At 66.1% G+C, this 15018-nt stretch overlaps 1 protein-coding gene across 1 annotated transcript in view; it reads left to right on the forward strand.

Moving 5' to 3' along the window:
• Window positions 1-9795: 9795 nt before the first annotated feature.
• The window catches only part of TBKBP1 (TBK1 binding protein 1), a gene marked incomplete at both ends in the record, with an annotated part of 8491 nt that continues 3268 nt past the window's right edge, over window positions 9796-15018 (forward strand). Inside the window, 6 exon segments of the mRNA XM_082494801.1 lie at window positions 9796-10017; window positions 10106-10228; window positions 10314-10418; window positions 11026-11179; window positions 11269-11447; window positions 11544-11593. Coding sequence (XP_082350927.1) covers window positions 9796-10017; window positions 10106-10228; window positions 10314-10418; window positions 11026-11179; window positions 11269-11447; window positions 11544-11593 — 833 coding nt within the window.

Genomic DNA, 15018 nt, shown 5'->3' on the forward strand with positions numbered 1-15018 from the left:
TCTTTTTTTCTTTTTTTTCTTTTTTTTTTTTTTTTTTTTTTTCTCTCTAAAAAGCAGGCGAGGATCTGCTTTATTCCCCAATTTCCTTTTCCCGGTCTGATCCTAGGATCCCTTACAATGGAGTCCGCTTTCGTTGCCCATCTGCGCTGCAGCATCCACAATAGCTCTTGTACAGGGTATCAGATATGTGCCTTTCAGTGCTGGGTTCAGATTGCAGTCGAAGTGCCGACTTTGAACCAGTGTACGAAAAAAAAAAAAAATAAAAATAAAATAAATAAAAAAAATCCCAGGTGTTTAGAGGAGAGGAGGAGCTCTGCGAACTGGGAAAGCCAACCAGCTCCGGAGCGCGGGCTCGGGAGAGGCCTGGGTCACATTTCTAGTAATGCCTTTTCTTTTTATTTTGTTTCTCGAGGTGGGGTGGGATTTCCTAGAAAAAAAAAATGCTTAAAAAAAGAAAAAGCCATTCCTGAAGTTGGGGAGGGGGCGTGGAGGGAAGAAATCTGATCATTCCTCAGTGCTACCTGTTTCTGTCCTGTGTGGCTGTTCAGCTGTAGACAGCAGGAGAATAAAGTACACTGAGACAGTAGTGGAAAAAAAAACTTTGTGTCTGTCCTGTTTGTTTTGGGGCTTTTTGTTGGGATTTTTTTTTTTTTTTTTTTTTTTTTGCTTTTCTTTCAGGGAACCAGTTCTCAAAAGTAATTGCCCTGCGCCTGTCACCCCTTAATCCTGTTGCTGCTGGCTGTAGAGGGAGGGCCAAATATCTATTTTATATACTTTTTGAAGAGCTGGTTTCACTGCTTGGCAGATTTAATTAATAGAATAAATCCTGGGGTATTTTTTAAATAACTCTTTTTTTATTTTTTTTTTCTTATTTTTCTTTTCCAAGTGCCATTTCAGCTCTAGAATTGAAACGCGCTTGTCTGGGCAGAGCCCGCCCGGGGTTGGGCATCGCTCGCCGGAGTCGGGGGGACGGCTGCGAAGGTGTCGGCCGCTGCGGCGCTGCGCGTGGTGCCCTTCTAAACCAACGGCCCCGCGCGGGTGGGGGAAAAATTTTAATCGCCAAAAGTGGTGCCCGTTAATACAATCCGGATCATCGCAGCTCTGCCCCCAAGCTCCTTTATTAACTTTATTTTGTCAGTTTGTCCGTCGTACCTATAGCGAAGGAACCGGCGCGTCGGTGCTCCTCTGCCCGCGCGTCGCAAAGACTTTATCCCGCCGCCGCGCGACAGCGCCGTCACCAACGGGTGACAACGGTTGGAAAGGACCCAATTACTAACGAGTCGGTAGGACCGATTTATTTACCTTCTAAATTAAAAAAAAAAAAAAAAAAAAAGCTGCTTTATTTTTGTTTTCCTTACTTTTGGGGCTTTTTGTTGTTTTTTTTGTTGTTTTTTTTTTAATGCTGCTTCCCTTCCCCAGAGCCCGCTGCCTCTCCTCCTGCCAGCAATCTTCCCCCGCCGCGGTGCCTCGGAGAGACTGTGTGGGTGTGCGCTCAATGAGTGACGAGCGCCCGTTTCCTCTTTGGGGGAGCCGGAGGTGACAGCAGTGTGTCATCAGCCATATGTGCCACTCCGGCACCCGGGGATAGCGGGGCCGTACGGAACTATTTCTGGGAGCAGGAGCTCGGTCTCTTCTCCCGACGCCGGAGTTTATTATTTAGCATCATTCTGGCCACGGGCGGCCGGAGGTGAGCGGGCTGATGTGCTGAGCTCCCCCCGGGGAGAGCTGCGTCCCTACGGGGAGACGGGAAAACCCGATTTCCCGACAGCGTTGGAGGGCGGGGGGGGGGGTGGGGTGGAAAACAACCAACAACTTGATTTTCTAGCCTCGGAGGTGATACGGTGGCCTCGGTGCCCTCCTGCGAAGGGCTGCTGGAGCTCGCAGTCGCTGTCTGGCACCGCCGGCGCTTGTTCATCGCAGCAGTTTTCCGCCCGCGGGGGTGGCACGATGGCGGCGCGGGGGGACGGGGTGGTCAGCGGCGCCCTTGAGGTGGTGTCACCGCTCGGGAATGAAACCCCCCAGCTAAGGGGGACCTTAATTTTACAGCTTTTCTCCGTAACCCGTGTCGTGGAGGCGCTGGCTGCGAGCGGAGCGGGTGGTTTCGCGCGTGGCGGCGGTGAAGGATGCGTGCGCCGAGTACACGGGTGCGCTGCGGGAAACGGCGCTTTCCTGCCAGGGGGAGCGTCCCTGGCGCAGAACCCACGGCCGAGACGGCATCGCTCGCGTACCTTCGCCTGGCGGGGGCACGGGGCTCTCCTGCCGCAACCGAAACACCGGGGAGTCCAGATGTGAGACCTCCAGATGTGACACCTCCAGATGTGACACCTCCAGATGTGAGACGTCCAGCCTCCCCACGGCGAGTGCCCGGAGGTGGATGTGCCGCCGGGGTGCTGAGCCAGGATCAGTGCTACCGCGGAAGGTCTGTGCTGCTCAGGAACGGGCTCCGGCGCGGGGGCTCCCGGGGTTTGATGCTCTCCGGTCACAGGACGCGGCTTTGCCCCACTTACAGTCCCCTCCGTCCCCCTCCGCTCGCTGCTCCGGTGGCGGGAGAGGGGACGGGGCGGCCGCAGGGTTGTGCGGCGACTCGCAGCTTTTCCTTTGCCTCCTGCCAGGGTGAGCTCGAGCCTACGGCAAGACCGCGGCACGGACGCAGAGTGCCACCGCTGCGGCTCTCCGGTGCCGGCCAACGTCGTGGTTTCATACATCCGTCTGTCTGTCCATGCGTGGAGTTGCCTCCGTGTTCGAGCGACGTCGCTCCCGCGCTCAGAGCTTTTTGGGAGCGCAGCGTGTGCTGTGCCGGCCGTGGTCGCTGGGTCGCAGCCCGCACTGGGCACCGATGCCGGTACCGGGCTGGGAACGCTTCTGCGCCCTGGTGAGGGTGCTCGGGGCGTGGGGCTGGTGCTCGGACGCCCCTGGGGGGGCCCAGGGATGCCTTGTGCGGGTGGGCGGTGAGCTCGGCACCGGCTTTTTTGACGGCGCAGGGCTTTTCCCTCAAGCCAGTGCCGTCGCCCCGCGGGGCCGGGGAAGCCGAGTGGGAAACGGTGGGATGTCTTCCACACGGAGGGCGATGAGGTTCTCTCCGTAAAGGCGCCTCTGCACCGCTCTCACCCCCTCCGCTCACAGCAGCGCTTCCCCGGCCGTGTCCGCGGCTGCCGGTGGGGACGGAGGTTCGTGTTGGACCCCGTCTGTGAGCGGGAACCGACGGATGAATTCCCTGCACGCCCTCGTCCCGGTGGCGGCCGGAGCTGCCGGGGGTGGAAGGGAAGACCTCAGCGGGCTGCAGGCTGATGCTGCCGGCTGTCACCGGGGGGGACTTCAACTGTCCCCTGCCGACAGGCAGCCAGGCCAGTTTATTTCGTCGGTAATAACTGAGGAGCCCAACGCCGCCTCCGCCATAAATGCACTAAATAATTCTGCTCAGGCAAGTAAAGCCTTCCACTGAGGGAGCCGACGGGCGTCTTTGTTCCTTCTGAATGTGGTTAATGGGGGTAACAAACGAGAGAGGGTCCCTGAGGGTGACGAAGGCGATGTTTTAGGGTTCGACTACTGTTTTCCACCGCAGCTCAGGCCTCGTGTGAAGCCTGGGAGTTCGCAGCCTCTAAATTACAGGGGCTGTTCATGAAGGCTGCGGGTCCGGAGAGCTTCAATTCTTCCCCAGCTCTTCCCCTGCTCTTTCTTTCCCTTCCCGTCCCCTTCCCGTCCCCTTCTTGTCCTCTTCCCATCCCCTTCCCGTCCCCTTCTCGTCCTCTTCCCGTCCCCTTCTCGTCCTCTTCCCGTCCCCTTCCCATCCCCGGCTCTTCCCCGGCTCTTCCCCGGCTCTCCATCATTCCCTGCCGTGGGCACGCTGGAAGCGCACCGATTAGCCGAGACCTCGAGCGTACCCGAAATGCATTAGAGTTAAATAATTCAGTTACGGAGTGAAGACGGGGATCTGGGAGAGAAAAGCAGCCGTGAGAAATGCTGGGAAGCTCAGGGGCGGCAGCCGCAGGGCAGAGCACGGCTGGACCGCGGGGAAGGGCACACGAGGGACCGACCTGGGCAGGCAGCGGAGGCACACGAAATATTGCCAGGGGGTGGAAAAATGTGGGTTTTGAGCAGGATTTTGAATCCGCTGAGAAGCCAGCAGAGCTCCTGGGCAGGGAGGTGGGTGCTGGCGTTTCCTCTGCCGCCAGCAAAGCCGGGAGAGGAGGGCGAAGTCTGACGGGGTGAGTGCCGAATGCTTTGCCACCGCTCTGCCCGGTGGGTTCCCACGCACGGACGCTGCTGGGAAGTTGGGATTCCACCTGCTTTTGCGATAATTACTGTGAAAATGGGCTGTAAACGCGGCTTTAGAGCTGTTCCCGTCACTCTGGGCTTTGCATCTCAACTACCGCACCCCAAATGTCCGGCGGTGCCGCAAGCCCATCCTTGCCGTTGGGCGATCTTCCCTCCGCAGGATGAGGCCGGTCCCCAGCGCCCCAGGGGCAGCGGCGAGGGTGGGCGAGGGACCCCCCCAGTCAGTCAGGGGGACCTTTCCTGACACTGCTCTCTGCTTGAAACTTTGCAGAAACTATTGGGAGGAGGAGAAAAGGCCGCAGGAGGGGATCCCCCGCGCTCCCCTTGGCGTCCCCGCTGCACCGGGGCGGGGGGTCGGCTGCTGGGGAAACCGTCGGGGAAGAGAAGAGCATCGCGTCGCGTGGCATCGCGCAGGGCGGCCGGGCTGGATCCGGCTCTGCCCGTACCTGCGGTCCTGGGTGGCTGCGGGGGTGCAGTGGGGACCCCCAATCCCGGAGCCTGGCTGATGTGGGTGACCATCGCTCCTCCGGTCTCCCTCCACCTTCCCATGGCCGACCCCATGACAGCTCCCGCCGCGGCTGTGAGGCTTTTTCCTCAGCACAAAGTGGACTTCTGTGCCCGGTCCTCTGCCCGCAGCCCCTCGCGGAGTTTTGGGAAGGGGGGGGGGGGGTGTGGGGCTGCATCCCCCTGCCCGACGCCTGCCTCCGCGGCGCGCACACACGAGGCTGAGGCCGTGCTGTTTTCTTTGCGTCAAAATTAACTTCCAACCTGATGGAAAACCTTAATTTGCACTTCAAAGTGCTTTGCAGCAATCTGCCAGCATGAGCAAAAACCGGAGCTGGCGCTCGGGATTTTTCCGGGGCCTTGTTTGCGGCAGAGCCCGGCCCCCCCCCTCCCCAAGCTCCTGCCTCCCCCTGCCTGCCCCTGCCTGCACCCCTTCGATTCCCCCGGGGTCGGGGGTCCCCTCCTGCCTTTCAGCCCAGCCCTGGGACCCCCCTGAGCCTCCGAGAGCTGTTGACTCCTCCGGACCGTGCACTGAAGGCGACGCGCTGATTCCCTGGCAGAAATTCAGACGGAAACGGCCGCGCTTTGCTCGCCGAAGCCTCGGAGCAACCGGTACCCTCCTGGCATCGGCCTCCCAAAACCTCCTGGGCCTCACGTTGTGTTTTCAGCTCTGAAAGCCATCGGTGTGGCGCCCAGTTCCTGCTCCAGCCACGGGAATCACCCGGTGGTGTGATATCCCACGAGCGGTACCCACCGATGCCAACCTGGGGCGGGCGGGGGTCCGGCCGCGCCGCCGACGGCCCCGTTCCCGCTCCGGCACTGAGACTCCGCGCGCTGAATCACTCCCGGCGCAGCCCAAGCTCCATCCAAGCGATGATACGGCTGCGCTAAACATAGCGCCGGGAAGGGGGGTCTGGGATGGGGGCCCCCACGGGAGCTCCTCAGCCAGGGGGGCTTCGCTCCTTTTGGGTCTCCAAGGCGGGGGGGACAGGGACTGGGGTGAAGCCAAAGCGCCGTCTTTGCCTCATTTTCCACCGACACCTTTTTCCCCAGCCCAGCGTGAGCCATCGCGTGATGGAGGCAGATGGCCGGGATGCAGGATCGCACCGTGCTGACGTCTCCCGGCTCAATTCTGCCGCGGGGGGTGAAGCCCCCCACCCCCCCCACACCCCTGGCCACCATCTCTGGGGCTCCAATCCCCCCCCAGGTCCTCCTGTGTGGTGGGACGAGGCCTCGGCAGGGATGCTCGCGCCGTTGGGCTCAGCCAGTGCCGTGGGTCTGTCCGTCCAGGCCTCGGGGTCTGGTAGTGGTCCCCCCTGTCCCGGGTGGGTCGGGGGGGGGGGGGGCTGCAGGGGTCCGTCCCCCAGAGCACGGGATTCGCCCATGGAGCCCCCGGCAGCAGCGGTGAAAGGAGAGCAGCTATTAATAACCCTGCACAGCAAAGGGGAAAAAAAAAAAAAAAAAAAAAATGTAATTCCATAATGGAAGCGGCTCCGAGAGAACAATTCAGGGAATAAAATGTTCTCTGGGGGGGTGGGGGAAAGCGAGCCCAGCCCCCACGGCGTGTGGCTGCAGCGCTGCTCTGCCATCGCCCCCCTCCCCGGGAAGGGAGAAGCCCCCCCGGCCCCGGGTCAGCCCCGTTGGGGGGTCACCGGCCGCGGGAGTCCGGTGTCACCGTATCCCGTCCCGTCCCCCCCCCTCGGGGGCAGGACAGGGGGTGGTGGCTCCGGGGGGGGGGGGGGGGGGGGGGTACAGCGGGGTGTGGGGGTCCGGGGCAGCGTGTCCGCTCCCCCCCCCCCCCCCGCAGCATCCCGGGGACCCACCGTGCCCCCGGTGAGGGGGGGGGGGAGCCCCGGGGGCGGCACCGGCGCGTGGCGGGGGGAGGGCCTGGCGGCCGCCCGGTGCCCACGTGGTTTCTCGGTGTCTCCGGAACGGAAGAAACGGCGGTCGGGGCTGCGGTGGGGGCGGTCGGTAACCGGGAACGATACCGGCTACCGGGACCCATCACCGGAGCTGGGGCGGGGAAGGAGCCGCATCCCGGCGGGCGCCGCCGCCGCCGCATCGCAGCGCATCGCAGCGCAGCGCATCACATCGCCGGTGAGTTGCGGGGCCTGTGCCGGGGCCGCGGGGGATGGGATGGGGTCGGGGGGGGGGGGGGGAGGGAAACCGGGCTCCCCCCGCCCCACCCGTGTCCCCGCCGCCCCGGTGGCTCCCGGCCTCCTCCGGCCCCAGCGCCATCGCCATCCCCGTCCCCCCCCGCCCCGCCGCTCCCCGCCGCTCCCCGCCGCCGCCACCTTCACCCGCGGCTCCATCCTCAGCCCCGGCCCCGTTTCCATCCCCCGTCTCCGCCCCGGACCCCTCCTCCTGCTCGGCGCCCCCCCGGCGCGGTGCGGTACCGGGCTGGGCCGGGGGGTGCTCGGAAGGGGGGGGGGGGGGGGGGGAGGGTGTTACCGGAGGCACCGTGGTCGCCGCAGGCCGGCACCCCCCCACCCCCCCCCCGCGACCCCCCGCCCGGGCTCACCCCGCTGCCCGGGCCCCGCTGCCGGGCTCGGGGGGGCACGGTGGCTCCCGGTCCCCGTCCGTCCCCCACGGGCACTCGGGGGCCGCAGCAGCGTCTTGGCCTCCAGCAGCCCCCACCCCACAGCCCCCCCGATTTCCACCCCCCCCTCCCCTATAGCAGCGGGGAGGTCACAGCGACGAGGAGGGGGGGGGGTGTACCGGTCGCAGTTCCCCCCCCGAAGCCCGGGACAGGGGGTGGGTGGCTGCAGCTCGCTCCCACCAAGAGCATCCTCCCAGACCCCCCCAGGCGGGGCCGTGCCGGGGGTCGGGGGGCTGCGTGGTGCCTCTCCCCCCGTCCCAGCTGGGTGCTGGCAGCCCGGTGGCATCCGCTGCCCGGCACAGCCCGTTCCCGTCCCCATCCCTACCGGTGCACCGGGGGGGGAAGGCGGTGAGTTGCCGCTCACCGGTTGAGCCCTCCCGCAGCGTCCCAGTACCGGGGAGCTGCAGCCCCGTTTTTTCTCTCTTTTCAGGCATTTGTAGGCCTCGAGGAGGGGCCGACCGCCAGGAACGTGGAGGGAGCGTAGCTGCTGCGGTGCCGTTGGGGACCGTCCGCCGTTGCCCCTGGAGCCTAATGACGGTGCCGCCATCTCCTGCCGACCTTCTCGTGGCTCATCTCCCCAGCGCCTGCCTGCCACGGCTCCCTGCCCGCGCTGCCCGCGCTGCCGACGCCTGAGACACGCGTGCCCGCGCCGCAGCCCTGCCCAGCCCGCACCACCGCGCCCCGCGCCCGGGGCCCACCGCAAGGCAGGTGTCACAGCGGGGGATGGATGGGGAAACTGAGGCACGGTCCGGGGAGCTGTGGGCGCAGAGCTGCAGCCGGGCCCTGGGTGTCGGGGAAGGAGAGGGTCCTGTCCCCGCTTGGCACTGGGGGTGACCCCTCTACCCCGCATGGTGCACCCAGGACCCCCAGGCAGGGCCCAGGCAGGGGTCTGGGCACCCACCGGCCCCACAACTCAGGACTCCTGAGGTCTTGCTTTGAGGGGGGTCACCAGGGTGGGGGGGGAGTCTTGTCGTAGCTTGTGGGGGTGCCTCAGTTTCCCCAGAGGGGACAATGACGGTGCCCTCCCTGCCTGAGCAGAGGGGGGGTCCCAAGTGCCCCATCCCCTCCATCGCTGCCCTTGGGGGGGGGCAGATTTAAAGCCCTCGAGGGGAGGGGGGGGTGACAAAGGAGGCGTCGCAGTGCTGGGGGGGTCTTGTACTCCTCGTCCCAGCAGAGGCTGCGAAACGGGCGGCTGCAACAGCCCACGGCTGCCCGGCCCCGGCCGAGCCGGGGGGGCTGGGGGGGTGTCTGTCCCCCGGGGCAGAGCGGGGCTGGGGGTCCCAGCAGGCTGGGCTGGCCCTGCGCTCCGGTGGCGGCTCGGTTGTGTCATCCGTGTCCCCCCCCCCGCCGGCCCTCGTCACCCTGCAGAAATCGCCTCCCTCTCCCGGCTTTGTGCTATGAATTATTTGTGCGGTGGCGGCTCCCGGATGTCTGCCCGAGCCGGCGAGGCTGCGCGCGGCTGGTGGCCGCCCCGGTGCCCACGGTGTCCCCAGCCGGGATGGGGCGAGGGGGACAGTGCCGGAGCACCGTGTGTGGGTGCGGGGGGCTCAGCACCGCACTCACGGCCTCCTCACCGGCTCGAGGCACGTTGTCCCCACCGGCCTGGCCGTGCCAAATGGCCCAGGAGCCGCGGCAGAGCCACCGGTGGCAGCAGCTTTCGGGAGCGTCGACCGCTCAAAATCCTCCACCGGGGACAAATCCCGCAGTGCCGGGCAGGATCAGGCCCCCCATGGGACAGCTCGGGGGCCGTTCCGTGAGGCAGGTGGCTCACCGGGGGGGTGAGCGGCAGTACCGGTATATAGGGCACGGCGCGGGCTGCGTGCCGCCGCGGAGGCGTGGGAGGGCGGGAAGCAGCTCGCGTGCGGCGCGGGGCGGGAGGCAGCGGCACCGGCCGCTATTTCTGGCGTTTGCTCCCGTGGGGACGTGGGGAAAGTCACCGCATGTCCCCCCCCCGGGGCTGCTCTGCCGGGGATGCTCTCTGCCGCCCCGGCTCCTGGGCAATGATGGCCCCTGCTGGGGGGGCTGCCGGGACCCCTGTGCCCCCCCCTTACCCCAGCGAGGGCAGAGGCCGGTGGCCCCACGCCACCCTGGGGGACACTGTGGGGTTGGGACTGCTGGCGGTGGCAGCTCCAAGGACAGTCCTTCCTCCATCGCCCGTTGCCGTTGGGACACGCCGAGCCGCTGCAGCCCCCGCTCCGTCCCCAGGACCCGGTCAGCCTTTGGGGGGGGCTGATCCACGGCTCCCCCTGCCCCGGGCCAGATCCTGCACCCAGTGCCCCCCCAGCCCAGCCTGCTCCAGGGGCTTTGGGCAGCCCCCGGTGGGGTTCATCCCTACCACGGGGTCACCGTTGGCTGTCCGTCCGTCCATCCATCCATCCATCCATCCATCCATCCCCCGTCGCCCCCCCAGGCAGGACATGGACTCCATGTTCGAGGACGACATCAGCATCCTGACACAGGAGGCGCTGGGGCCGGATGAGGACTGGCTCGACAGCCCCAACACCGACCTCTCGGGCGAGATGTGCTCGGCCTCCCACTTCGCCCTCATCACCGCTTACGACGACATCAAGAACCGGCTGACGGGGCTGGAGAGGGAGAACTCCACGCTCAAGCGCCGGCTCAAGATGTACGAGGTCAAGGTGAGGGGACAGGGCGGCCGGGGAGGGGGGGGGGGGGGGCACAGGGCCGAGGGGGGTCCCCGCTGACCCCTCTGCCCCGCGGCCGCAGTACCCCCTGATCGGCGAGTTCGGGGAGGAGCACATCTTCTCCCTCTACGAGGCCAAGGAGACGTCGCTGCTCAAGAGCGAGAAGGCGTCGCTGCAGCAGCAGCTCAACCAGTTCCAGCACGAGGTGAGCGGGGCCGCTGGGACTGGGGGACGCTGGGGGTCCCCGAGCTGCCCACCCAACCCACACCCCCCCCACACCTCCCCGGCAGCTGCAAAAGAGCAAAGAGCGAGAGGAGCAGCTGGAGGAGATGATCCAGGCCTACGAGAAGCTGTGCGTGGAGAAGGCTGACCTGGAGACCGAACTGGGCGAGATGGTGGGTGCTGGTGGGTGCCGCTGGCAGGGACCGGTGCCCGGGGACATCGGGGTCCTCTTCCCTGCTCTGCCGCAGCAGCCGAGCCGGTTGCTTCTCCATCCCACGGGGCTGCCGGTGCCACCACCAGGGCTCGGTGGGGATGCAGGGCTGGGGGGGGTGGGGGCCATGGGGCCGCTCGCCCCCGTTATGGCCACGTTGGGCGCTGCGGTGATGCACATGGCTCAGCTTCATCCCCGTCTCTTCCCACCCCCATATCTCGCCGAGGGATGCTCCGGCGCTGTGTGTCCCCCCGTCCTGGCACCACGTGCTCAGGGTTGACCGAGCATCCCCGGCTTCCACCACCCCAGCCCCTGCCAGCCCCCGGGGGGGGGAAGGGAGGGGGGGGAAGGGAGGGGGGGGCACCCCCACTGTGCCACCCCCTTCTGGGCTGGCCACATACTGGGGACGGATCCCATCACCCTGCCAGGACGGCCACCGGCTCCACGGTGACCCCGAGCACCGGGTCTGCCGGGGAGGGGCAGGATGAACCCCGGGGAGGGGGTGCGCTGCCGAGGGCAAGGTGGGGGGGGCTCATCCCTCTTTTCCCCCCTCCCATATCCTCGAGCAGCGGGCGCTGGTGGAGACGCACCTGAGCCGCATCCGGAGCCTGGAGCAGCAGCTGCGGCAGCGGGACGGCAGCGCCTTCCCGGGGCTGGGCACCCCGCTGCCGGGCCAGGAGGTGCCTTTCCTCACCCTGCACCCCAACCCCAGCCTGACCCACGGTGAGATGCCCCCCCCACGCACTTCCCTGCCCCACGGGACCCCCCCCCCGGGGTTCCGTGGCGGGGGCTGAGCCGTGCCTTGCCCGCAGTGCTGGAGCGCGCCGGGGGCTGGCAGAGCCGGGGGCTGGAGGCAGCGGGGCGGCTGGAGGCTGAGCTGGAGGCGGCGCGGCAGGAGACCCAGCGTGCCCAGCACCGCGAGGAGCATCTCAAGGCCGAGTGCGAGCGGCTGCAGGCGGAGCTGAAGCACCTGCAGGACAGCCGGGAGCAGGTACGGGGGCAAAGTCCGGCCACGCGGGATCGTGTCCCCCACCCCATCCCCGGTGGGTGGGGGTCCGGGCGCTGACGGGATGTCTGCTCTCCCTAGGACCAGTCGGAGCGGGACATGGCGTGGGTGAAGAAGGTGGGCGACGACCAGTAAGTGCTGGGGGTGGACTGGGGCGAGGGCTGGGCTGCGGTGGGGGGGGGGGGTGTCTTCACCCTGGTGGGGAGCGATGGGGGCACACGGGAGGGCTCTGCTGGGACACCACTGGGCTTCATGTCCTGGGGGGACAGGACCTCCCTTTGGGCAGAGTCCCCGGGGACTTCCCCCCATTGAAATGCTGCAGACGGGTGGCATACGGCACCCCAAAAGCACCTGCTGCGCCCCGGGAGTTTGGAGCTGAGCCGGGCTCCGGGCACGGGGTGGTCACAGTCCGGTGTCCGGCACCGTACAGGCTGCGCGGTGCCGACGCGGCGAGTGGGTCGCTGCCTCCAGAGGGCACTGATGGCGTGTGGCTGCCGTGCAGCGCCGTACAGCACCGTACAGCACCGTACAGCACTGAGCCGTGCCATGCAGCCGTACCAGGCTGCGGGATGCCATCCTGGCTGCACCGGGAGCGTGTCCGGGCTGCTCGGGGCCACTGGTGCCCCTTCGCCGGCTCACTCCGGCTCTGCACCAAACGCTGCCGGAGTATTTCTTTTTACAATGGTGCAAATGTGGAGCCGTCGCGGTGCCGGTGCCGGGAATCCATCCTCTCTGGTCCTCGCACCTCTTCCTGACCCCCCACACCTCACCGCAGCCGTGAGCGGGGTGGGGGGGGCTCCATCAGGGTACCCCCTGGTGGCGCTGGGATGGGGACTGAGCATCGGGGATTTGGGGGTTCGGGTCAAGGCACCCCCGAGCCTGGGGGGCTGAGGAGAGCCGGGGGAGGCGGTGCGGCTGTGCCGGGGTGGGGGCTGCTTCCCGCAGCCGGACCCCTGACACCCCCCCCGGGGCCGACCCTGCCATGGGGGTGCACAAAGCAGCTCCGTGCCGGTGCTGAGACCTTTCCCCAAAAGCAGCTGCCCCTAAGGCGTTTAATTAGGCAGCGGCCTCGTTACCCGGCTCGTTACCGTTATCCTCGCCGCTTCACCCTCGCGCATGTGTCCCCACCGCGGCCGGTGCTTGCAGCGGGACTTCGCAGCCCTCTGTGTGTGTGTGTGTGTGTGTGTGTGTGTGTCCGTGTGTCCCCTTTACCCCCCCAACCCTGATGATGTGACGCTGGGCGGGAGGCGCCGGGTTGGCATCGCGGCTCCTCCGGGCACATCGGGCTGTGCCAGGCGGCGACGCGCCGGGGCCGACGGCCTGTGCCGAGCTGTGGACAGATAAAAGATGACGCGTTGGGGACTCGATGGGAAGGTGGCGGGGTGTTGGGGGGGGGGGGGGGGAATTCCCCCCCCTCTTTTTTCCCAAGGTGTCGGATGCTTTTGCCGTTTCTTGTCTCCCCGGCGTAAATCAGCGCGTGGGGTTTGGCGGGGGGACACGGCCGCATCCGCGCCGGCATCCCCGGGGGCTGCCGCCCCGTCTCTCCGACACGCTTCCCGGGAGTGGGGGGAGTCCCTCGATAACCCTCCCCACACTTCCCCCCCCACACACACTAATTCACTTTATTTTGTCACAAAGTTCAGCCCCGCCGTGGCCGGAGAGCCCCTGCCCTCCCTCCCGCAGTGGGTCCCCCCCTCTCCCCGTCCCCCTGCCCACAACGTCCAGCCCTCCCCCACTCCCCCCCCCCAGAAATAAAACTCCAAATATATGTATTAACATTTCCCAAAGCCACCTTGTTTTGCAGCCCGACTTCCACAGGTTGGGATGGGGAAACTGAGGCACAGCTGCCTCCCTGCCCCCCTTCCCCAGGCCTGGGGGGCACCTTCCCCCCCCCCCCCTCCCCGGGCACAGCCTTTCCCTCCCCAGTCTTTTCTTGTAAATATGGGGTTTTTTTGTAACCTGTTCCTCTCCACCACTTTTTTTGGGGGGTGTGAAAGGCATTGTATTGGCGCTTTCCATCTCTGGGTGACTTTTCTGTTTGGCTTTTGCCCAATTACTCAGCGCGAGTGGGGTGGGGGTCCCTCCGGCCCCATCTTTTATATTTTTTAGTTTTGTTTTGCTTTGGGGTTTTTTTGGGTGGTTTTTTTTTTTCAGTTTTGGCCTCTTTTTGTCCTGTCTGAGGTCACAGAAAAGCTTACGCTTCCATGGGAGGGGGCCGGGGAAAAGTCAGGAGCCAAATCACGGGGGGAGCGGGGTGGGGGGTTGCGCCGGGGGGTTGGGGGGTGCGGGAAAGCTGTGGGGATGGCGGATGCTCTGCAGAATCCGTCCCCAGCAGTGACAGTGCCAAAAGCCCCCACCTCCCCCGCCAGCCCCGTGCCCCCTCCCTGCCCTGCTGCCGACACCGTTTCGGTGAGATTTTATGGGTTTTCATGAATTTTGCACCCAGGGGTGCCCGTGCCGGGGCTGCGGCCGTGCTCGCCGCCTCCTCTGCCAACGATGCTGTGCTGGGACATCCCCGTCCCCTCCTCCCCTCCCTGGCTTCCCCCTCCCCCCCCAATCTTACAGCAAAAGTGGGGGGGCTGAGCTGCTGCTGGGGTCATGCTGGGTTCCCCCCCCCCCCCTCCATGCTCCCCCCAGCCCGGCAGCGATGGCAGCTACGCCTGCGGTTCCCACTTTTATTTCACTCTTCGCCGGCTTCTTGTTTACAGGGTGTGACTCGCTCGAGGTCACCCCTTCCTCCCCCCCACCCCCGGGGGGGGGTCCTGCACCCTGGCCGGCACCCACACGCCGCGGATTAACTTTGCCACTGAGGGTGGGGACCAAACCCCTGTCCCGGTGGTGGGAAGATGCCATCATGTGTGTCCCCCCAAGTTTTTGGGGACCACGTGATGCCAGCGGGGGGGGTGGGGGGGTCATGGGTATCATTTGCTGGGGAGGGGGGGGGAGCACCACGGCCTCGCCAGCAGCCCAAGAGCTGGGTCTGGTGTCCCCAGCCCCTTGCTTCGGTGGTCCTGGTTGGGGGGGGGGGTCTCGGCTGTGCTTGGCAGTCCCGCTGTCGTCCGTTCCCCCCCCCCCTGCTACAGCATCTCTGGCTGGGGACAAGGAGGGGACACGATGTGGGTCGCCCTGCCCGGGCCATGGGGGACCCCCGCAGTCCCGCAGGATCGGGCGTGGGCGGATGGGTTTTCGGCGGTTGTTTTGTTCTCACGGCTTATCTGCAGTTGCGTATCAGAAACCCCACGGTTTGCCCTGAAGCGGGGCTTTTTGGGGGGGGCACCAAGACACCCACACCCACACATTCCCCCCCCCCCCCCCCCCCGGCACTAAACCTCCCGAAAAGCCTCTCAGACCCCCCCGGCTGCAGGAGGGACCCACAGGGCAGCTCGCTGCCCCCCCCCCCCCCCCCAATGCAGGCAGGATGCAGGCAGGGTGCAGGCAGGGTGCCCGGGGTGGGGGCCGGGGGCTGTGTGTGTGTGTCCCAGCACCTCTCGCTCGTCTGCCCCAGTACTGCTGGATTTTGGGCCTTCCTCCGTGTTTGGGTGACCTGGGGGGCCGG

This window comes from Vanellus vanellus, assembly GCF_965231255.1.
Source record: "Vanellus vanellus genome assembly, chromosome: 24".
Lineage (NCBI taxonomy): Eukaryota > Metazoa > Chordata > Aves > Charadriiformes > Charadriidae > Vanellus > Vanellus vanellus.